Source organism: Lithobates pipiens, unplaced genomic scaffold (genome assembly GCF_037356315.1).
Source record: "Lithobates pipiens isolate NorthernLeopardFrog02 unplaced genomic scaffold, aLitPip1_a1.2 Scaffold_8, whole genome shotgun sequence".
NCBI classification, from domain to species: Eukaryota; Metazoa; Chordata; class Amphibia; order Anura; family Ranidae; genus Lithobates; species Lithobates pipiens.
In genome coordinates, this window is record NW_027507903.1 from 183,440,684 (window position 1) to 183,466,718 (window position 26,035).

Below are 26,035 nucleotides of genomic sequence, written 5' to 3' on the forward strand. Positions count from 1 at the left end.
TTTTTCCAGCAAGTGAGCTGATAAAAAAAAAAAAAAATTAAAAGTCCTCCATCCACACAATCAAGGTGGACAGGGAAATCCTTCACGGCCCCCTGATACATTGTATTCTGACAGTAAGGACTCTTTGCTGTCAGAATACACTATCAGCAGCTACAGGTGTTGATCAAACAAAAATCACCCCAACAAGCCCATTTAGCAAATGTTGATCAAGGATAGTCTTGTTTGACCAAAGACAATCAAGCAACTTTTGTTGCTCCATCTATGGCCAGATTCAGCACCAATACTTTCCTATTCTCCATGTCTTTACACTTTTGTGATTGAATGATGGCCCCTTTAAATAAAGCCTATTTAGATAACAATCCACATTTTTTTTTCATACACTGACATTTTATAGCAGTTTAGCTGTCATTTGTTATAAAGTAGGTAATATTAGAACGTTTTCTTAGCACACTTGGGGGAAAAAAAACTCCAACTTTGGATCATACTTTGCTTTTCACACATACTGTTCTCTTATGTTGGGGGTATTCCTACCTTATTGTAGTACTGCACTTGTACGGAATGCCATTGTCCATCACTTACACCTCCTTCAATGTAGGGGCTGACCCTTGTAGTGCTTTCCCCTGTAAACATAGCAACATTTACATTAGCTTTGTACAATATGCTGGCGCTATATACGGTAAATAAAAGGATAATGAGTTAGTCATCACAATGCTTGGTAAGGCTTTGGTAATGTCTTCACTGCACATTAAGATGGTTTCCTAACACTTTAGTGAATCAATCCCAGCGAGTTCAAACAACACAGCTATGAGACATACATTTGTATTTGTCCTTGCAGCACAAAAATGGCAGTATGATAGACTGCTCTTTATAAAGATAAATGCAGTTTACAGCACTATAGCTGACTTTGTATTTGTTTCCATCTTTTAACAAATTGATTCTGGCCACCACTAAAGGAATATATTATTATTAAATATTATTACTGCTATTATTATAATGCAGGATTTATATATCCAGTTTCAGACCAGACCATTTTGCTGGCTTAAGACCAGAGCACTTTTTGCATTTCGGCACTGTCGGTTGAACTGACAATTGCGCCGTCGTGCAACGTGGCTCCCAAACAAAATTTACGTCTTTTTTTTCCCACAAATAGAGCCTTCTTTTGGTAGTATTTGATCACCTCTGCGGTTTTTATTTTTTGCGCTATAAACAAAAAAAGCGTCAATTTTGAAAAACAAAACAAAAAAAACAATTATTTCTTACTTTTTGCTATAATAAATATCCCCCAAATATTTTTATATATATATATATATATATATATATATATATATATATATATATATATATTATATACCGTATATACTCGAGTATAAGCGGAGATTTTCAGCCTCTTTTTTGAGGCTGAAAGTGCCCCCTCGGCTTATACTCGAGTCACCGCTGTCTGACTGCTCGATCAGCGTATCGAGCAGACAGACGGCGGACATTAAAATTCAAAAGCCGCGCCTCCTTCTCCGCCTCCGCCTGTGATAGGCGGAACACTGAATTTCCCAGCAGTCAGTGTTCCGCCTATCACGGACATCCGCTCATCCTCGTACTACGGACGAGGATGAGACGATGTCCGTGATAGGCGGAACACAGGCTGCTGGGAAATTGAGTGTTCCGCCTATCACAGGCGGAGGCGGAGGCGCGGCTTTTGAATTGTAGAATGGCCGCCGAGAAGAGCGGCGATCCTGGAGCGGCGATCCATCGGCACGACACGGGACAGAGGAGGCACGGGACGGAGGAGGCACGGGACGGAGGAGGCACGGGACGGAGGAGGCACGGGACGGAGGAGGCACGGGACGGAGGAGGCTCGGGACGGAGGAGGCTCGGGACGACGGCGGCTCGGGACGGAGGCTCGGGACACAGGTAGGCTGGACACACACACACAAGGCTGCACGGACACACACACAGGGATGGATGGATGGATGGACACACACACACACACACACACACACACAGGGATCGATGGATGGATGGATGGATACACACACACACACACACACACACACACAGGGATGGATGGATGGATACACACACACACACACACACACACACACAGGGATGGATGGATGGATGGATACACACACAGGGATGGATGGATGGATGGACACACACACACAGGGATGGATGGACGGACACACACACAGGGATGGACGGACACACAGGGATGGACAGCCATGTCTCACCCTCGGCTTATACACGAGTCAATAAGTTTTCCAGTTTTTTGGGGGTAAATTGGGGGCCTCGGCTTATATTCGGGTCGGCCTATACTCGAGTATATACGGTATATATAAAAGTTTTTCCTCAGTTTAGGCTGATACCTATTCTTCTACATATGTTTGGTTAAAAAAAAAAAAAGCAAATGATTCGTTTGCGCAAAATTTATAGCGTTTACAAAATGGGGGATAGTTTTATGGCATTTTTTTTCTTTTTCTTACTAGAAATGCCGGCGATCAGCGATTTTTGTGACTGCGACATTATGGCGGACACATCGGACATTTTTGAGACCATTGTCATTTATACTGCAATTGATTCCTGTGTAAATGACACTGGCAGTGAAGGGGTTAACCAGGGGTGGCAATGTAGGGGTTAAGTGTGTCCTAGGGGCGTGTTACTAACTGTGGGGGGCGTGGCTGTGTTCGTGAACACTGATCTCTGCTCCAATCACAGGCAGCAGAGATCGGGGTCACTTGTTGCTAGGCAGAACGGGGAGATGCTGTTAACTTCTGCATCTCCCCATTCAGCCTCCCCGTGAGACGATCGCGGGTATCCCTGCGGCGATAGAGTCTGTGGGACCCGTGACCGAACTCAGGGGGGTCCCGACTGGCGCGCACGCGATGGCATGGCAGCATTCTTAAAGGGATGTACCTGTACACCCTTATGCCTGTCCGTGCCATTCTGCCGATGTACATCGTCGTGCACCGGTAGGGAAGTGGATATAGTACATGCTGGTAGGTTATTGTACCATGCCCCTTTATATTGTAAAGAGCTGAGCAAACTGTTGAAGTTATATAAATCCTTAATAATAATACAAGAGTGTTAAGAGGGAAGAGCTGATGGACAAAGTAAAAGCACAGTTTTTAAGTAGAGGCAGGATAGGCTTGCCTAAAGAGAGGAGTTTTCAGAGATTGACTAAAGGCAGACAGAGTAAAAGACGGGCAGTTAGATTGGGGGGGGGGGGGGGGGGGTTCCAGATGATGGAAAAGGTTCTGGAGGTGAGCATAGGAGAAGACGATGATGGGGCTAGAGAGAATTTGTATGAATAAATATGTATATCACATAAACTTTAAATGCATGTAAACCATTATTGAATACAAATTTGAACCTAAACTAACCACTTAAACACTCATCAGTTGCCACACACACAAGACAATCTTTTTCTTTTAGTATTGTTTCGCCAATGCACGTTGACATGGGTAATAGCAACATATTGCCACTCATCTCTTGCTCATGTCACTCATATACATAACAACATCACCAGCATCTGCAACTTCAGATCCAGTGATGGTACCAACAAATAAGCATTATGCCCATGGAATGCAAAACGGTACTGTGTGCAGTTTGGTTTCTTTAGAGAGATTTGATCAGGCGATCAGAGGGCGATCCTGGCATTTGACTCCTACCAATTGTAACCGCCATCCTAAACCATCCACCCACTTGTACACAAAATCTATCCTAAATAGAGCTCTGGAGAGCAATTATATGTAGGAGTGTACAGTGTCCACACCAGCAGGGCCAGACTGGCCTACCGGGATAGCAGGAAATTTTCTGGTAGGCCACCTGCCCAGGGATCGCTCTGCAGGGCCGATCCAGGCTGCACAAACCCAGGTGCGCAAGCTGAGGCAGAGGGGGGGCGCCCAGGGCTGACCCTACCATGGGTCCTGTCGCTGGATCCATTGAGCTGCTGCTGAGGGGAAAGGGGGGCGAGCACCACCGGATTACACAGAGCAAGGATCTCCCATTTACCTGGCAGCTGCTGTCATACCAAGTCCTGCCTCCTAGACCAGCTCCTATGATTGACGTAACACTGGTCCAATGCTGGGACATGTGACATCCATCATAGGAGCCGGTCCATGAGGTGGAACTTGGTATGACAGTGACCGAGTAAGCGGGAGATCCCTGCTGTGTAATCTGGTGGCTCTCCTCTCTCCCCATGCACTGGTAAGGCTGTGCTAATGGGCACTGATCAGGCTGCATTGATGGCCACTGGCGAGGCTGCACTGATGGGCACTGGTGAGTATAATACACTCTTCAAATGTGCTTTAAAATACAGTTTTCCCTTTTATGAACAAGAAAATAATGATGTTCTACTGTTGGGCAGGTATGAAATTATTTCCAGGCTTGTTTTTTTTTTCCCAGTTCGGCCCTGCACACCAGGCAAAGCTCTTTAGGACATGTGCATTGAAGTGCGCTGCCACATGTGTTGGGGGTGTGTTATAGCCCAATAATTTTAAATGACATAGTCAACACAGTGGGGTTGATTTACTAAAACTGAAGAGTGCAAAATCTGGAGCAGCTCTGCATAGAAACCAATCAACTTCCTTTTTTTTTGTCAAAACTTAATCGAACAAGCTGAAGTTAGAAGAGGATTGGTTACAATGCACAGCTGCACCAGATTTTGAATCTGCAGTTTCAGGGCCGGTTCACACCATAGAAAAGGGAGGCATTCTGGATGCATTTCTGCATGTGCATTATAAAAATGTTTTTTCTTCACCTTAAATAAGGATATGTGTTCCCATGCGATTTACCGCATTCCAGTACAGTTCAGTGCAGGAAAAATGCAACATGTTCTACTTTTGTTTTTTGAACTGGAACATGCTGGAACTGACCTCTGATGCTACTGGAAATCATATAACCCATCAATGCATTTTTAATGCAGAAAAAAAAAATGCAATGGACTGCCTGCGGTGTGTATGTATATATGTATACACACACACACACACACACACACACACACACACACACACACACACACACACACGGTGAAAGCTTTGGCGGATAACTAGAGTAAAGCTCAAAACTAATCTTAGAAAGTATTATTTTACTCTAAGGGTAGTTAATGCTTGAAATAAACTATCAGAAGAGGTAGTAAGACAGTCAACAGTAAATGGCTTCAAACATGCTTGGGATAAGCATAGATCTATAGTCAGACAATGAAGTTAAGGGGGGAAAAAAAACAAAAAAAAAAAACGGGGTAGACTCAATGACTACTCAGTCTTTTTCTGCTGTCACTTTTATTTATATTATATATATTATATATTATATATATATATATATATATATATATATATATATATATATATATATATATATATATATATATATATATATATATAATCCAGTGGCACACACATAAGATGGGCCCATGTGCACAAAGTCTGTAGTACATATAGTCCAAAAGAGGGCGGCACTGATGAGTCTTGAGAAGTGAGCACACAGTGAAGATTTTAGTTTGACGTTTCAATGAGGCACAAGCTTGTCCTGAGGAAGACGAACTTGTGCCTTGTCCAAACCTCAAAATAAAATCTTTACTGTGCGTTTGCATCTTAAGACCCATGAGCGCCGCTCTCTTTTATATGCACACACCTACAATATTATATATATAATGTGTGTGCGTGTGTGTGAAAAGAGGTACATTAAAAATAAAAGAAAGTTTCCTTCTGCACGCAACTGAATGCGCTGAAGAGAGATTGTCCAAATCAAATAGTATAACAGTATGTTCTGCAGGTGAATAACTACTGCAAAACAAACATTAACTGAACCTTAGAAATACGGGTAAATAAAGGCAAGGCTTTCTGAAAGTCAAACACATTTAGCCAGCCTCTCACTTGGGTTTTATATAATACACACCTGATGTTGAGACACATTTATACACTGAGATAACAAGCTCCCTCTTACTATACACCATATACTATGTAAACTGAAGTCTGATAACTCGGGTCAGGTCATCCTGGCTCGGTTTTTTCCTTCCAGCTCACAAAAAGATGGAATGTCACAAGCTGTATCAAACAAACACTTGTTTAGTGACGAGATTTGTGAGTGTGAACATACAGAACCCTGGGCTTCAACAAGGGCTCTGAGCTTTTCATGGTCTAAGCTTGTAATCTAGTTAGTGCTCTACACATCCATCATCGTATTTATAAAGTGAAGACTAACAGTGATCAACAAAATGTTCAACATATTTATTAAAGGGATGAGAAATGTAAAATATAGACCACTATAAATTCTTACAGCCTGGAACTAATAATAGCGTGTCCACTGACATAAATGAAAGCTAATCTCTGGGATAGATGAACAAATCTTGTCTAAATCTAAGAGACATGTGAGTTCTTAAATAAATCTTGGTGTGCTTTGTGTATTCCTCCAAGGAGTGTTCATCCAGTGTGAGACTGTGCAGAAGAGTCCTGTTTCTGGTTTGTATCCGCCCCTCCTGTAGTTCTCTATAGGCAGCCTATAGCATGCAAGTTTGCTGGGCTCCTCTGCACAGGATGTGGGTAGCACACCGATGATGTCACTACCACATTTACAGGGTATGTCCAGGTTTGCAAAGGTCTGTAGTGTTAGCCTCTATAGCCACAGAAGGGTTATATCCTCTGTGGTTACTGAGGAATACATTAAATTGAACATTTTGTGTCTGGAGTACAGCTTTTAAATAGCTTGGGAGAGTCAGAATGCAGAAAGCACTGGCTCCTAAATCGAGGAAGATACTAATAGAACATTATGGAGCACCACATGTTATTTGATCTACCATATCATTATTCTAAATTACATCAATTCACATCTGCAGCCAAAAGCTATGCTTCTTCCCAATATTGAAGTTGACCTTTCACAATCTTGGACAAGAAGCGCAGAATAAAATATTCATAAGTGGAGGTTACACATCAAAACAAACTGTCTTAAACAAGCATTCGATTCAGATAAGTTTATATGTAAATGCTGGCTTAATATGAAAAAGTCAAGATTACCCCACCCTATGACTGCAGAGGATCCCTACTGATCCCATTATGGGAATGTTGGTAGGCACTTAGCAGGAAAAGTAGGGATTTACATACAATTTCTACTGCCTATACCTCTGGATCTATTGATCATTCTGACAAGTGTTTCTCACTGAACATTAGTAACCTCTACGTAGTACTTTCATCATATGCCCACATTGAATTGTTCAGTCATGTTTACTTTTGGGTAATTTTTACTGTATTCTGGCTAGTGTATAAGTAATTGAAACAGATATACAGCCAGACAAGACAGAAGAAGAAACATTTTTGTTTCAAACTTTACAAATACAAATCGGTAACTTCCTCTTATCCGATTCCTCCCCCCCTCCGATGGCACATTTGGCACCATTTGGTAGGGAGGGGGGAGTGGGTACCCGTTCTTTTTACAGGTACCCTGTCCCCATTTCTGGGAGACCGGGCCACGGCGAAGTACATCAGGAGCTTGGCCCCACTCCTCCTCCCCTTCTCCAAGGCCTGCGAGGGCACAGCACGCTTCGCACATGCACAGTAGGGACCTGGCCGTGAAGCTGAAAGGCTACACTGACTGGTTTCCTTACGAGCAATGGTGGTGGCAGCACCCAACCAGCCAATGTAAACGTCGGCTGCGGTGCAGAAATCGCTGGGCTCCAGGACAGGCAAGTGTCCTAACGTTAAAAGTCAGCAGCTACAGTATGTGTAACTGCTTACATTTAATTTTTAAAGTGGCAGGCGGAACTCCGCTTTAAAGTCAAAAATGTACATTAAACTAAAGTTTTTTTCTTGATTCAGTTCTCAGCGGTTCTAAGCGAAAAAATTATCTCCACTGTAGCCCGTTTATGAAGCCAAAAACTTTAGTTCTCAGAGGGAGAACAAAGGAGAAGAAGTTGTTCCTCTAAAATTAGCTGAGATCTGTATAGAAGGGGGTGGACTGCCTGTAATCTCATGAGATTACAGTGCCGTCCAGTTTAAAAAGTGAAACCAAAGATACATGTAATTTGCATGTATAGAAACATGGTAGATAACTTATATAGAGATATATTTATTTATATTAATTTTTAACCCACTGGTGCTGATATATAGGAAGAAAGAAGTCTCTCTCTAAATGTACCAGCTCAGAGGTGGAGAATCTGGGAGGAAGATATTTCAATGTAACGGCTGTGAGATCTTCAGATGTCACTTTCATAAACTGGCTGTTAGACAGAACGGTTGTATGCTGTGATGAGAAACTGAGAACACGTTTTTTGCTCCCCATCTCAGCTACATAAACCAGTACACACCAGAGATCAGCCGTGATACTGAGGATCCCAGCTTTTCTCCGTTTCATAAAACGGACACCTAAGTTTAGTTAGAAATAAAAAATAAGTAATTCAGGACAAGGGACACTACTTACAGTTGTGCTCAAAGTTTGCATCCCCTTGGAGAATTGGTAGTATACAGTATTGTACCTATTTTGTTACATTACAGCCTTTAGTTCAATGTTTTTTTTTTATCTGGAGTATATGTGATGGATAAGAACACAATAGTCTAAGTTGGTTAAGTAAAATTAGAAAAATATATACATAAAACAATTTTTCAGAAATAAACTGATAATTGGCATGTGCGTATTGTGACAATGGGGAATGCTTAACTCAGTGGCAGATGCCTTTTCAGTAAGTTCACCGCGAACAGGAACTTTTGTTTAAGGGCATGGTAGCCCACTTTTAATAAAAAGGAACAACATAAAGTTCATACATGCACTTGGTTGCCCACACAGGGGTTCTTCTGCTAGAAACCATACATGAAAAATGCCAAGCCACCTGGTTCTCTTCAGCAGCACTGCCACCTAGGCTTTACAATTCAGCCCTCTTGGCCATATAACAGGGTTCCCGTACAACTACTGTACCTCTATTCAGCTTCCTTGCTGCTTAGGCCTTCCACTTCAGGCTCTCATTTGTCTCAGATGCTCACAGCTTTAACACACACACAGTGTCTCTAGAAAGCAGCCCCTCACTGCTCTGATCCTCAGACTTGGGTCTCTGGCTTTCTCTAGTGCACACCTGCACTCTCTGGACTCCTGGAGACCTCCTGTCTGTCTGGGTGGAGCCCAGAACCCTAATCCCAACTTTGCTATAAGCCCAGGACCCACCTGCTTAATCAAACAGCCAGACTCCTGGCTGTTCCAAAAACCCGATCCCAGGATTGGAGATTCCATCCCACCCATAACGCTATGGAATCTCCGGGCTCCAGGTCCCTAAGTGGATTTTACAAACTTTGGAGGAAACTGATAAAACAGATTCCTCCACATTAAATACTCCTGGAGACCCTCAACCTGCCTATTTGAGAACCCTGTGCGACAATTACTAGAACAGGGAACTGTACTGTCACAATATGTATTCACCCCTTTGTTATGAAGCCCATAAAAAGCTCTGGTGCAACCAATTACCTTCAGAAGTCACATAATTCGTGAAATGATGTCCACCTGTGTGCAATCTGAGCGTCACATGATCTGTCATTACATATACACACCTTTTTGAAATGCCCAGAGGCTGCAACACCTAAGCAAGAGGCATCACTAACTAAACACTGCCATAAAGACCAAGGAACTCTCTAAACAAGTAAGGGGCAATGTTGTTGAGAAGTACAAATCAGGGTTAGGTTATAAAAAAATATCCAAATCTTTGATGATCCCTAGGAGCACCATCAAATCTATCATAACCAAATGGAAAGAACATGGCACAACAGCAAACCTGCCAAGAGACTGCCGCACACCAAAACTCATGGACTGGGCAAGAAGGGCATTAATCAGAGAGGCAGCACAGAGACCTAAGGTAACCCTGGAGGAGCTGCAGAGTTCCACAGCAGAGACTGGAGTATCTGTGCATAGGATGACAATAAGCCGTACGCTCCATATAGTTGGGCTTTATGGCAGAGTGGCCAGAAGAAAGCCAGTACTTTCAGCAAAAAAACTAAATGGCACTTTTTGAGTTTGCGAAAAAGTAATGTGGGAGACTCCCAAAATGTATGAAGGAAGGTGCTCTGGTCTGATGAAACTAAAATTGAACTTTTGGCCATCAAAGAAAACGCTATGTCTGACGCAAACCCAACACACATCACCCAAAGAACACCATCCCCATAGTGAAACATGGTGGTGGCAGCATCATACTGTAGAGAGGTTTTTCAGCAGTCGGGACTGGGAAACTGGTCAGAGTTGAGGGAAAGATGGATGGTGCTAAATATAGGGATACTCTTGAGCAAAACCTGCACCACTCTGTGTGTGATGTGAGGCTAGGATGGAGGTTCACCTTCCAGCAGGACAATGACCCTAAACACATTGCTAAAGCAACACTTGAGTGGTTTAAGGGGAAAACATGTAAATATGTTGAAATGGCCTAGTCAAAGCCCAGACCTCAATCTAATAGAAAATCTGTGGTCAGACTTAAAGATTGCTGTTCACAAGCGCAAACCATCCAACTTGAAGGAGCTGGAGCAGTTTTGCAAGGAGGAGGGGGGTGAATAGTTAAGCACACTTTTTGTTATTTTATCCTATTTGTTGTTTGCTTCACAATTATAAAAAAAAATAAAAAAAATAACACAACAATCCATGTTAATTCCAGGTTGTGAGGCAGCAAAACACGAAACATGCACGGGAGGATAATAATTTTGCAAGGCACTGTACTAGTTTTAAAGAAAGCATGAGTGAGCAGGAAAAACCCATTTCTTTTAATTCTTCTGCAATTCATATTCAACTGTATATCATAACAGAATGGCCAAATCATAAAACAAACCTTGGCAATAAGTAAAATAATGAAATGGGCTCTGTTCAAGCATCTGCATACCCTTAGTTCTTAATACTGTACATCGCCCACTTTATCATCAGTAACAGCGTGCCGTTTTTTGTAATAGTTGTCTATGAGGCCCCAAATTCTTGCAGGTGGTATAACTGCCCATTCGTCTTGGCAAAATGTCCCCAGTTCCTGCAAAATCTTTGGTCATCTTACATAACCTACATGTTTGAAAATTCCCCAGAGTCGCTCGGTGATGTTACAGTCAGGGAACTGTGATGGCCACTCCACAACCTTCACCTTTTCTGCTGTAACCACTGGAGGGTCCACTGGGCCTTGTGCTTAGGATCATTCTGGTGCCGGAAAATCCAAGTTCTTCCCATTCTCAGATTTCATGCAGAAGCGTGCAAATTGTCTGCTAATATTTTCTGATAACATGCTTTATTCATCTTTGCATGAATTTTCACAAGATTTCCTATGCCTTTAGGGCTCACACTTCCACAAAACCTCAATGAGTCACCACCATGCTTCACAGTGGGGACGGTATTTTTGTCTCCATAGGCCTTGTTCACCCCCTTCTGCAAACATAGCACTTACGGTTGTGACCATAAAGCTCTATTTTTATTTTGTCGCTCCAGATTACAGTGTGCCAAAAGCCGTGAGGCATGTCAAGGTGTTGTCGGGCATATTGTAACCAGGCTTTTTTGTGGTATTAGTGCAGTAAAGGCTTTTTTCTGCCAACTTGACCATGCAGCTCAAAAATTGTCATATTGTGCTACTTAACCACTTAAGCCCCAGACCAATTGTCAGCCTAAGGACCAGAGGTCTTTTTACAATTTCGCACTGCACTGCTTTAACTGGTAATTGCCTGGTCATGCAATGTTGTACCCAAACGAAATTTGCGTCCTTTTCTTCCCACAAATAGAGCTTTCTTTTGATGGTATTTGATTGCCTCTGCAATTTTTATTTTTTACGATATAAAAGGGAAAAATACTGAAAATTTTGAAAAAAAAAAAAAAAAAAAAAGATATTTTCTACTTTTTGTTATAAGAAAAATCGAATAAACTCAATTTTAGTCATACATTTAGGCCAAAATGTATTCAGCCACATGTCTTTAGTAAAAAAAATGTCAATAAGCGTATATTTATTGGTTTGCGCAAAAGTTATAGCGTCTACAAACTAGAGTACATTTTCTGGAATTTACACAGCTTTTAATTTATGACTGCCCATTTCATTTCTTGAGGTGCTAAAATGGCAGGGCAGTACAACCCCCCCTCCCCCCCAAATGACCCCATTTTGGAAAGTAGACATCCCAAGGAAATTGCTGAGGGGCATGTTGAGCCCATCGAATATTTTTTCTTTTCGTCCCAAGTGATTGAATAATGACAAAAAAAAAAAAAGTTTACAAAAAGTTGTCACTAAATGATATATTGCTCACACATGCCATAGTTATAAGTGGAATTGCACCCCAAAATAAATTCTGCTGCCTCTCCTGAGTACGGGGGATACCACGTGTGGGACTTTTTGGGAGCCTAGCCGCGTACGGCACCCCGAAAACCAATCACTGCCTTCAGTATTTCTAAGGGGGCAAATTTTTGATTTCACTCCTTACTACCTATCACAGTTTCTAAGGCCATAAAATGCCAAAATAGCACAAAACCCCCCCAAATGGCCCCATTTTGGAAAGTAGACACCCCAAGCTATTTACTGAGAGGCATGTTGAGTCCATGGAATATTTTATATTTTGCCACAAGTTGCGGAAATATTACAAACTTTTTTTTTTTTTGGCACAAAGTTGTCACTAAATGATATATTGCTCACACATGCTATGGGCATATGTAAAATTACACCCCAAAATACATTCTGCTGCTTCTCCTGAGTACAGGGATACCACATGTGGGGGACTTTTTGGGAGCCTAGCCACGTACGGGACCCCAAAAACCAAGCACCGCCTTCAGGGTTTAAATAAAAAACGCTACCAAAAAAAAACGGTTAGCGATCGCAGGGATCAGGCCAGAAACCAAAGGCCATCCCCTCATTCCGGATCGCTCCTGAAGCGAAACGGACCGCCACAGCCAGCGGGAGGGGGTCTGATTGGACCCCCCACCCGCTGGAAGGCAGGCACGTATGGGTACGTGATTGTGCCCGTCCGTGCCATTCTGCCGACGTATATTTACATGCGGCGGTCCTTAAGTGGTTAAAACAACCACACTGCTTTAACAGAGCAGCCTGCATCTCTCCTGAGGTTACCTATGGTGTTTTCTTTGTATGCCCAACAATTCTTCTGGCAGTTGTGGCTGCAATCTTTTTTTGGTCTACCTGACCCTGGCTTGGGATGAAGAGATCCCTGAATTTTCCATTTCTTAATAAGTTATTGAACAGTACTGACTGGCACATTCACGGCTTTGAATATCTTTTTATATCCTTCACCATTTTTATAAAGTTCCGTTACCTTGTTACACAGGTCTTTAGACAGTTATATTCTGCTTCCCACTGCCCAGTATCCAGCCTGCTCAGTGCATCCACATGAGAGCTAACAAACTTCCTGACCATTTATACACAGACACTAATTAAAACACAGATGTGATACATTAACCTTAAATTGCCAGTTTAACCTGTGTGTTACCTTGTGTGTTGGGTCGGTACCAAGGCCAAACATTCCTGGGGATGCAAACTTTGGGTGATTTCTGTTATCTATACAATTTTAAAAGGAGTCAAACAACTATGTGGTAATAACTGGCTTCCTATGATCACTATCCTGAAACAAGACAGTTTTTTTGACATGATCAGTCATTTTTTTAATATCCATGTCAAAATGTTACGATTTCTGCCAGGGTGTGTAAACTTTTGAGCACAAATTTACTATTCATCTCATGTGTTACTTGTGCTGCTGGATCCAGGTTTTCTTGAATTTTTCCTCCTACAATCCCCTCAAACCTCTCTCCTGTGGTGAACAAGGGGTTAACAGAACTGAGAGACTGACAGTTACTCATCAAAATGCCCAACTATGCCTGCCCTTTCCACTCAGCTTCTCCATTTATAGAAGCCATACTTCAGCATCTATGCATTAAAAAAAAAAAAAAAAAAAAAATGGATGAAGGATGGGTAGATGATACAAAGATTATTAAAAGGGGTATAAATAAATAAAAATAAAAAAGGAGCAGAGTTTATTTTTGTGGGTTCTCCCAAGTATTCCAGATTCATTTGAATTTGTAAGTAATAGCAGTTGACTTTGCCCCACCCAGTTATTCCACCTTCACAGTTCTGGAGCTGGGCCCTTTCAAGTTCTACGCCTCCACATTAGCATCCAAACATGTGAACAAGCGACTTGTGTCAGCTATGGAATCCTGTAACAATGTATCCAGCCTGATTCTCACACACCCTTTATGGTAACAAGCTTCTAACTAATTCCAATAAAGCAATGGGAGTCCTGGCTTAGACTTGAAATGCCAAAAAATTAATTTACAACCAGCAATAGATAGATGTGTCATATTATCCCTAGGGTCTTGCAAAACCAGACACAACCAGACACAAGCTTCTACATGTTAACCCACCCATAAATTATGATGCAAGACACTCACAATACAATATGGCAGCACCTTTATAGAGAGGTTAAAGAAAGCTCAGATAATCCCGACTAATTGACAAAGAAATGGTATATCAAGAAGACTTGTAGAGCGCTATAGTCTGTAATGCGACAGAAAGTACGCTAAGAATATATAGATATATATAATTCAGGTTTGCCAAGACTTGCAAAAGCGGCATGTATGCAGCACCGCGTGTGAGAAACGCTCTCTAATTATAACATTCGCAACGACATTACATGAAACGAAGAGCTTCTTGACATGGTGTGGAATAATACATTGTCCAAATATTATGATGGAAAGCAGTAGAAGCAGAAAAACCGAGACCCAAGTCGAAGATAGATTTGCAGTGTTCTTTAACGTAGCCCCTGTGTGAATGTACACACAACTTATTACAAAGAGAGTTCGTATATTTACAAATCATTCAAAGGAAGGAGGAGTTTGCTACGCACATCTCAAACATTGCTCATGCCTAATAACAGAACTCGCTATGCAATTGTCAGGAACAGTTACAAGTATTGCAAGGGTGTAACTATATGAACAGTAAATACAAAGTGTGAGGTTACCCAATACTGGTAAAAATGTTTAATACGTTATTCATTTCTAACAAACAGTACACTGGTGGTGATGTTAATGGCTCAAGGTGTAAAATATTTTAAAAAATGTAAACAGAATTGAATTTTTTTTTTATTGTACAGAAAAATATAAAAAACTCACAAACCGGAATGTTTATTTTTAAATTTTTTTTAGTTCTATACATATTCTACATTTTCATAGTATGTGCATGCATAAGTGTGAACAAATCTATGTCTTAAGTGTGCCCTTATCATGAGTGCCGATACTTTATAATTGCCTATATTTTCTTATGTTTTTATGTATATAGACATAACTGTCCAATTTAAAAAACTACATATAAGGTCAGGTAGGGCTGCAGTTTAGCTGGGGTCATTTGTGCTTCAGATATATTATGTGCATGCAGGTTAAGTGAAATACTAGTTCATTGAATGTACATCAATTTTCTATATTTTATTGTTCTTTCATTTTTTATGTATGGACATACCCTTCTGATTTAAAGAAATTATAAGTTCTAACACTATAATTGCAGCAAACTTTTGTTTTTCCCTTTTTCATTAAAGGTTTTATATAAATAAAATTAAAAATGATCGTAAGCATCCCTGCTAGTGTTAAATGTTTTGTCTCATCTCTGCATTTGATACATTCTGCTGGAGAGCTTGTTCTTTTGAAAAAGAGATTTACAGGCTAGATAACCAAATGAAAATAAAATAAAAAACCAATGAGGCCATCACATCTAAGAAATTGTAATCTATAATATGTTTTCTTCTGGGTTTTATACGGATTTAAAAAGGTGTGCATGTAAAATGTAAAGTAAAAAGCTGCATGACACCTGTACCATGTGTTTATTTTATCCTTACAGCCGGGCCATATCACTTAGCAAGTGAGCTGACAATATTTAGATAATCACTTTCACATTGATGTAGTAGGCAAATAATGAGAGGGGTCATGTAGGGAGCAACAGTACTTAAGTACAACATCACTGACACTCTTATGTATTAACAATGATATTTAATATACACAATCTCTAGCTTAGCTGAGTGACAAAGACCTGCTTCCTCAAACACATACACACAGTGTAATTATATATAAATATATACACACATACATATATATATATATATATATATATATATATATATATATATATATACACACACACACAGCGAGATATATATATATATATATATATATATATATATATATAGATATATATATATATATAGATATAGATATAGATATATATAGTGTGTGTGTGTGATGTGTGATAGATATATATCTATCTATCACATATACATACATACACATATACGTGTGTGTGTGTGTGTGTGTGTGTGTATATATATATATATATATATATATATATATATATATATATATCACAATCCCACACATATACATACATACATATACACACACACTTTTTAATAAATGTTAAGCATGCCTTAGCAAAATTATGGTAATGTAGCTGTAACAAATTCCAGAGGCTACTTAGCTATGTTGCACTTATATAGACTAATCTGCCGTTAATTGCGGTTATAACTTTGACACAGTAAAGTAGCTTATTCTGATCATAATAGCCTTCATTGTACAGTGGTGACCTGGAATTAATAGCTGCTTACATTTGGAATTGAAATGCAGTCTAATTTGATATCGATTCTCTAAATTCTCAGTAACAGTGTTATTTTATATGTTAAGTACAAAATAGTGCAAGTTTAATATCAATAAAGTAGATGAGTAAAGGCAATTTATTTATTTTGGATAGAGTAAGGAAGGGTTCTAAATCTTGTCAAGAGTTAATAGGCGTCTGTGTCCCCATTAGGGAGATTCACCTTTCTCTATTTGTCTTGTTTGCCCTTATCATGGAGTGTGGAATAAACGCCTACAATTTTGGACGGTCATCAGAACACAAAAAGAGAGGGCTTCCAGTAGGGACATTAAAGTGGGATTCCGCTCTTTTTTTATTTTTTTCTTACCTGTCTCACTGGTGGGTGAGTGCTAGCTTCGATTGGCATCCACGTCCGGCGTTTATTTGACCCCCGGCGCGACGAATCTTTTCTTCAGGATGACTTATAAAAACCTACTCTGGCATTTTCCATTTTAACTGTGGGCGTCTGAAGCCCACAGGCATTTACTTCCTGGTATATGATGACGTCTGGCTCCCAGCATGCTCCGCTCCATCTTGCACATGCTCAGTGAGAGCAGTGACAAGGAAAGAAAAACTCCAGGAAGTTCCCGCCCCGTTGTCAAGGCAACGAAAACCACACAGCACAGAGAACAAAGAATGAATGAAAACAAACCCACAGAAGCAATCACTTGTTTGCTTGCTACCTCGTGTGTAATGGCAGATACAGCTGCCTGCCCACTTTAAAAATGGCAAATTCGTACACGCCCTCGTCACGTGACCGGCGTCCGAACGAAATCTCGCGAGATTTCGCAATTTCAATGTCCCCCATGGATTCTTGGGAAATTTCCCAGGGACCATTGCGAGGACGATAGCCACCCCTACTCCCACGGGAGGAGAACCCGGAAGTCAGCTGAAACATCAGAAATAAAAGGTAAGTAAATAATATTTTTTTTTTTCAGGGTTCGTTTAGGTAAGTATGCTAACTGTTGATTTTAATAACATGAACTTTCATTTTTAGGTACCAAACCACTTTAATTCTAGTGACAACTAGAGATTCCCTCACTTCCACTTTTGGCTATGGGACAGGAAGTGAAAGGAAATCTCTCCAATGGGACACAGATTGGGGGGGACGAATGAACAGAGATTATAACTCGCCCTTACTTTATCCAAAACATTTTTCCCTTTAGCTGTACGTACATTTTTTTATTTTATTTTTTTATTTACAATTTTTATTGAATTTTGACTTTCTCCAGACAAAGAAAACAAAGATAAACACTGGACATCTTATATAAATGCAATAACGGACCAGTATGAAGGATAAACATCAAAACTACATGAGCATTACAGTAGCTCCAGCAAGAGAGAGTCACTTTAGTGTAAAACTGTACTTTCATAATCTACACATAATGTATCAGCAATAACTGATAAGTAAACTTTAGTTTAACTTTAAAAATATTGACTTGCAACATTTTAAAATTAAAAATCATATTAAAAAAAAAAAAAAAGTAGCTTAGCAAGTAGTAAGACAAATAAAATCATTAGTGCTTTATCATTAAGAAAACTCAAACATACTTATTGAAAGATCAAACACTGAATAACAACAATAACAACAATAATAATACTACTAATAATACTTATAATAATAATAATAATAATACTTATAATAATAATAATAATAATAATGTCTGTTATGTACTAAAATGTAAAATTTAGTCTTTGGGCATTTAACCATTTGTGAAAACTTTGGGTATTCACTCCCATACTTGTATTATTCGTGTCCTTCACTACATAAAGGGCAAATCCCATTAAAATGGTAAAGTCTCCACAGCAACCATGCAAACATTTGCTGCCAGTTTTTTAAGTCCGCGTAAAAATGGCAGGATTTGGCTGGTTGTTATGGATCCCTAGAGGTCTACATAAAATCAGGAAGTCAGATTAAAGTAGAACCTGTGCAGCAAACCTTCAGAAAATCCTAGAAAAGTGCTGGAATGAAATGTCTATTTACCTGCTGAGAAGGTCAGTTGGATTTGCTCCTCAATGATTTCCAGTGCAATGAAATCGTGCTTTTCATTAAACCTGCCATTGTAAAGTATCAGTGCATTCCGCTCCCTCGTAGCAAACCTGCAACACAAAAGGCCAGAACATTCTTTACATCTAATGACACAGTAAAGGGTCAAAAGTCAGACAGTCCATAACAAAAAGAAAACTATACAAAAGTGTCAGTTTCACGAACTTGAAGCTTTTATTACCACAGAAGAAGTATAATGTATCCAGCCACACATAACGGCAGTGATCAGTTGGAAAGCTAGGAAGAGTCACAGAAATTCATACTTTGTTACACGACTTACAAATCCCACAGCCATTCATAAAGTGAAAAAGAAATCAATGGTGTGAACCTCTGCGCTTGTGAATGGAATAAAGTGATATAATAAAATGTATATATGTGCAAGCTATAACCCAATCTGTAACATGTAGGTATTGGGTGTATTGGTTGCTGCAGCCCCTGTTGTGTTCCCATAATGTAAGTGCTAATAAAATGTGATGTGGGGTTGCGCAGCCTCACAGCAGTAATAAGGTCAAAACAAGTTTACAGTGTTAACGTAAATAAATAAAAAACTTAAAACAATACAGTAGTGCAAAAATCATTAAATTCCTCATATGAAAAATACAATTATTTGTACAAAAACTAATAATAAATTGAGTGAGTTTGTGAAAATCAGCTGAATAAAATCCAATCTTCAAACGTGATCAATGCCAACCACATTCTATTTGGGAAGGATCCACATGTTTTCTTAGATGATCTCTTTAGCATCTTCTCTGCTGTGAAATAAGGAGTCTGCACACATGCTGCAAGATTTGCGATAGGTTGCTGAGCGGATGCATTGCAGGTTTAAGGGGACCATAGGTGTCTTAAAGGGGACCAGGACCATATTACCCTGGGTATTTATCTGCTGGAAATGGAGATTAGTGGAGTGCCCTGGAAGCTCAGTAAAGTGTTACTAAACCCACAACAGTAAAATGTGTCTGTATATGCAGAATAGCATGTCTTTTATACTCACAGTGGAACTTATCTGTTAATCCTCTGCATTGTGTAAAAAGGCTCTTTGATCCTATATGCACAGATCCTCTCCCTCCTGCAGGGTCTCTCTGGGCAAAGCCAGATAATACACAGCCAGAGTGGTCCCACTGCAGTTTGATTTCCATTGCTGGAGAGAACATTTCCTTGTTGAGCTGAGATTTTCAGGTCACATGATATTGACATCACATATGTGGGTGTGTATACAAATCCTAAATGACAGCTCAGTCGCTCCCTCCACCTCCTCCTCCATGCCCAGTAACTACAAAGAACACAATGGGCGGGATGTCACATCTTGATTGATGGATGATCCACCTCCCATACCAGCATGAGCACTTGCTTGGGCTGTAGTGGAAATCTCCTCCTACCTTTACACTCAGCACTTGGGCAAACCCTGCAGTTTATCACATGACTGGTATGCAGTGGCAGTATTTTAATGTAAAAAGAAGATTTATAAGCTACTCCGGGGGGGGGGGGTTTATTAACACCTCAAGCTCGATATTAAAGGCTTGAGGTGAGTTCTGTGAGCACGGGGAATGTTTGCACAGAGGTGGAAGTGCACTGTTTTGATTACCGTTTTTAATCGGCGTATAACATTTTTAGGAGGGAAGTTTCAGGGAAAAAAAAAACAAATTTTAAATAAAGAGCTGAAGTAAAATAAGGATCAGTGCCTATCAATGCAGCCTCACCATTGCCCATCAATGCAGCTTGATCAATGCTTATCTGCAGCCTCACCATTGCCAAGAATGCAGCCTGATCAATGCCCACATGCGGCCTCACCTCAGATTACTGCTACCTCAGAAGGGACAGGGAGGGGGACGGGACGACCCCCGTCAGATTACATACAGTGAGAATCTCCTGTTTACTTGGCAGCCTGTTTGATACAAAGTCCTGCCTCCTGTGCCAGCTTCTATGATAGACAGAACAGTGGTCCAATGCTGGCCCAGGAGACGGGACTTCCTATTGCAGAGGCCGCAGAGTAAACAGGAGATTCTTACTGTATGTAATCTGACTGTTCTCGTCCCGCCCCTCCCTGTACCCTCCTAGGCACCTCAAATTGCAGTATCGGCTTATAACACGCACACACTATTTGCACCCGATTTTCAGGGTGAAAAAGTGTGCGTTATACACCAATAAATACAGTATCTAAGAACACACGTGGATACTTCCCAAATTAAAGCTGGCTGGCATTTATCACATTAGAAGATTGGATTTTGTTCAAATGCTTTTCATGAACTCACTGAATTTATTATTAGTATTTGCACAATTCATTGTGGAATTTTTCACTACTGTATTGTTTTATTAAGTTTCATTCACTTTAAACACTGTAAACTTATTTTGACCTCATCACTGAGGCTGTGCAACCCCACATCACATTTTACATTCATAAAGTGAACCTGTCATCCTGTTAAAACATTTAAAAAAGTTAGGGCCCGCTAACACCACTACAACGTGGTATGGTTACTGATGAAATACAAATTGTATTAGGTAATCTTTTTTTTTTTTTTTTAATTGGGCTCAGTGTAAGAAAAGAAAAAATAGGAAATGCATGATTTTCAAAAAGGTAGAATGCAGAGCATTAGCATCTGCGTTTTGTGGTGTGCTACAGCGCATATGTGTTACAAAGACCATGCACTGGTGTGCAACTGACAAAAAAATGGCAATGCACTACAACGGATATACTGTATACAGTGCATTGGGATATGAGCAAGCCCTAGAATTCTCATCAAAAAATGACTTTATAAGCCAAACTACATCACGTACTTCTATAAAACAAGTGTCACTAGGACTAGGTGCCTGACTTTTTGAATCTATCAGCAGTCATTGTGTAGTGTTCGCTCCCATACAGGACATGGAGGAGAGATTCTCTGAGATGGCTCAGATTTCCAGGCCTGAAGTCTTGCTCAGAAATCCCACAGGAATTGATATTACTTATTTTACTTTCACTCCAGGGACCACAGATGCGATTATTTTGACTGAAACTTCTCATCATTTTCCATGGCAGTTGTGGGGAAAAAAAATAAAAACATCACATTGCTAGTTCTAGGATTGTAAAGCACCATTTGTGTACATTGTTTTAAAGGGCATGATAACCCCAACACCAGCAAAATTGCAACGCTGTACCCAAACAAAATGGACGTCCTTTTTTTTTCTCCCACAAATAGAGTTTTCTTTTGGTGGTATTTTATAACCTCTGTGGGGTTTTTTTTTTTGCGCCATGAAGAAAAAAAAGAAAATAAAAATAAAGCGGCAATTTGGAAAAAAAAACAATATTTTTTACTTTTTGCTATAATAAATCCCCCCCCCCCCCCCCCAAAAAAAAAATATATTGTTTAGGCCAATATGTATTCTTCATTCTTCTACATATTTTTGGTAAAAAAATAAATAAATAAAAAAAACGCATTAAGTGTATATTGATTGGTTTGCACAAAAGTTATAGCACCTACAAAATAGGGGATATATTTATGGCATTTTTATTATAAATCATTTTTTTTTTTAACTAGTAATGTCAGTGATCAGCGATTTTTAGCGGGACTGCAACACTGCGGCAGACAGATCGGACACTTGACACTTTTTTTGGGACCGTAGACATTTATACAGCGATCACAGCTAGAAAATAGCTACTGATTAATGTATATATGTCACTGGCAGGGAAGGGGTTAAATGTGTTCCCTGGGAGGCGTTTTTAACTGTGGGGGGAATGTACTGACAGGGAGCAGAGAGAGATCGCTGGGCGATCATGGGTGGCCGGCAGTCATCGTGGTCGCTGGCAACATGCATCGGCTTCAGTGTCAAGCCACGGGCACGCATGTGCCCCCTATAGCCCTTAAAGCAGTCAGCGTACAGCTACGGCAATTCGCACAGAGGAGACAACTTTGGATAGTAAAACATTTTTTTCTGCCAGTAAATACTTTATACCACCTACTTCATGTTTATTGTCTGGTTATTAGCCTAGGCTCATGTGACATCATGCACAGCTCTCGCTCTCACTTTCCTCAAAGTTTACCAGGAAGAAAGGGGGGATGAGTCATATGAGGGCCAATGAGGGCTGCAGAGCTGGAGGTGTGCCTATGTGTGTCTGTGTAAATCCAGGAAATGAAGTTTGGGTTGTTCCGATACCTCTTTAAGACCGAGTTCAAGTAACGATACTTTTTTCAAGTACTTGCTGATACCGATTAACAATACTTTTTTTGATGTCATGTGATAGTGGCACTAATATGCAGCACTGATGATGCATGGACTGTGTCAGTAGTTTTTGTTTTATTTATTTTTTTACAATCTATTTTTTGGGGGGAAGGGGACAGTGTCAGTGTTTTATTTTACAATTTAATCTTTTCAATATTTATATATATATATATATATATATATATTTTTTTACCCTGTTGGGGGTGGCTTTGGTGAGATATCGGGGGTCTTAACAGACCTCTGATATCTCGCTTTTGAGACAGGTAAAGAGACTGGAGGACAGATTCCCCAGTCCCTTTCTCTGCAGCCTTAGCTGCACTGAAGATGAATGGACAGGAGATGGTGGCTCCTCTCCATTCATCTTAAACTGAAGCAAACAAAGTTTACGATGCTCAGTGACAGTCTTGAATGAACAGAATCAGTGATCACTGACTCTGTGCATTTGGAAAAGCAAGGAGGTGGTATATGACAGTTACCGGTTCCTTCCTCAGCTCTCCATCCTGACAGATCGAGGACAGAGCGGGACCCGATGAGGATATGGGGGACAGTGATCGGTGTAGTACTGGGGACGAGTTACAATCACCAATCTACCTGCATAGTAGAGCTGCATGATTCTGGATAAAATGAGAATCACAATATTTTTGCTTAGAAGATAGATCACGATTCTCATGGCGTAACATCATCTTTCACATTAAAAAAATAAATAAAATTGGGCTAACTTTACATTATTTTATTTATTTTTTATTAATTGAAGTGTATTTTCCCCCCAAAAAAATGTGTTTGAAAGACCACTGGGTAAATACAGTGGGACATGAAATATTGCAGCAAATTACATTTTATACCCTAGGGTCTCTGCTAATATAAATCTATATATATCTATATCTGTGTGTGTGTGTGTGTGTGTGTGTGTGTGTGCGCGTGCGTGTGTGTGTGTGTAAATAAAATATTTCGGGGTTCCAAGTAATTTTCTAGCAAGATTTTAACTTAACAAGAGTCAGAAAAAGATTTAGACTTTAAAGTGGTTAAACTCGTTATTTAAAACTTGGCAGACTGCCTAGATCTTTTCTTTACACAGAAGTGTGTCTCTTTGATCTACAGTAAGAAGGAAGAGTTAGTTACAATGTTTCATGTTAAAAACTTGTGGGACTGCCAGGATGTTTTCTTTTGACAGCTGAGTGAGCAGATAAGTCTCTCCACTTGTTATATGAAAGAATCTGCAAACCCTGCACTAGAGATTGTGGGGGGGGTTGAATTGAGATCACGATTTTTAACGATTAATTGTGCAGATATACTGTATAAAATTTTAATAAAGCAGCTGAATGCTGTGGGAGGGAGAGGAGGAGAAGCAGCTGTCAGCTGCTTTATTGAAATGTATACAGGGAGATTGGTGATTGTAACTCCTCCCTAGCGCCGCACCAATCACCGCTAACTGTCCAGGTATCAGATAAAGCATTGGAGCATTTGCCCGAGTACAAATACTTGGGCAAATACTCAGTATCGGTGCAACCCTAGTTAAATGGCTCCAGCCAGACTCAGTGGAGGGAGATTTCTGCAGCATATTTGGCAAGTACAGAATCACAGTATATATAAAATAATATGCAAAGTGGTTGGAGGGAAGCTTCAGAATGGCAAAGATAAAAGCAACAAGATCCTGTGAGCCTTAAACGCCTCCCTTTGCCAGATTACCACTATTAGGCTGCAAACGTTACACACATCTCATAAATTTGTGCACAGTAAAATAAAAATAAATTTACGCTGCGCTAGAATAGTGTTCTAACTATTACGTCTGTCTAATGGTTTATAACCATAAACCCACAGGCAAAAAATTATGTGCATAAAATGTAAAAACACAACTGATATAAAGTGCACAAGTGCAATAAGTGCAAACAGAAATCCCACTGTTAGTGCTACACCTATTAAGTCTGTGTTCTAGTTTATAATCATAAACCCACAGATCAACAGTAAATGTGCATAAATTGTAAACACAACTAATATAAAGTGCACAAGTGCAAACAAAGTTTTCAGTGGGGGTATGTGAACCCTTTTACACAAAAAGTACCACTGTATTCAAAATGTATATGTATATGTATAAATCATAAAAAAAAAAAAAAAAAAAAAAAAAAAATCTATAAAATTATACAAGATTTATATAGCGCCGACAGTTTATGCAGCGCTTTACAATGCATAGGGGGACAACACAATTACAGTACAATAAAAAAAGGTACAGGAGGGCCCTGCTCATAGAGCTTACATTCTAAAGGGAGGGGGTGGTGGTACAAAAGGTAATAGCTGCAGAGAATGATTTGATGGGGGTGGCACACTAATGACATGCTTCTATATCATCCGTGATTTCAAACATGCATAGGTGCACTTCAATGACCCCTGGTAATAAGCTCACCTCAGAGCGCGTGACCAGATTTTACACTTAGTCAATACACACATATGAACCACTACAGGGTTCTCAGCTGTTTCCTGGATCAGAGGTTCCCCAATGTAGCAATCTCAGAGGTATATGAGAAAGGAAAAAGGCCAATAGTGCAATATCATTTTTATAAATTTATTATTAAACAAGGTTTCCCCCTGAGGAAGATACATCATACCCTAGTATCAACACGTGTAGGGGAGGGGCCAGGACGGAGTGAGAGACAGTATAACTGCCTAGATGAGATACATGCCATACTATTACTGTTTGTAGCAATTTGTGAGCTTTATGAAGTACGGTGCACTGACACACCTCATACATGTGAGTACAACGGCAGGGGAGCGTTTTTTAATTTGTTTAATACATTTATAAAAACGATATTGCACTATTGGCCTTTTTCCTCATATACCTTCGGGATTGCTATATTGGGGAACCTCTGATCCAGGAAACAGCTGAGAACCCTGTAGTGGTTCATATGTGTGTATTGACCAAGTGTAAAAGCTGGTCACACGCTCTGAGGTGAGCTTATTACCAGGGGTCATTGAAGTGCACCTATGCATGTTTGAAATCACGGATGATATAGAAGCATGCCATTAGTGTGAACACTGGAGATCAGTTTGTCACGCCAAGTCAGCAGAAGTGCTTTGAATCAAACTGATTGCTCTAAAGGACTACTTACCACTAAGGAGTGTGTAACACTTGTATGATTTATGCACATGCACTTTTTAACACTATTTGTGACATTTTGCTGTCATGGTTTTTATGCACTAGCTCTTTTGACACTATTTGTGTA

General features: G+C 40.0%; 1 protein-coding gene across 5 annotated transcripts in view; it reads right to left on the reverse strand.

The window, feature by feature from the left end:
• CELSR1 (cadherin EGF LAG seven-pass G-type receptor 1) overlaps positions 1–26,035 on the reverse strand; it is a 237,398-nt gene that overhangs the window by 108,769 nt on the left and 102,594 nt on the right. For all 5 annotated transcript variants that reach the window (XM_077470937.1, XM_077470936.1, XM_077470935.1 and 2 more), the window contains exons 4-5: positions 18,564–18,679; positions 532–620 (exon numbers count right to left, since the gene is read on the reverse strand). In XM_077470937.1, coding sequence (XP_077327063.1) covers positions 532–620; positions 18,564–18,679 — 205 coding nt within the window. The remainder of the gene's footprint in view (positions 1–531; positions 621–18,563; positions 18,680–26,035) is intronic.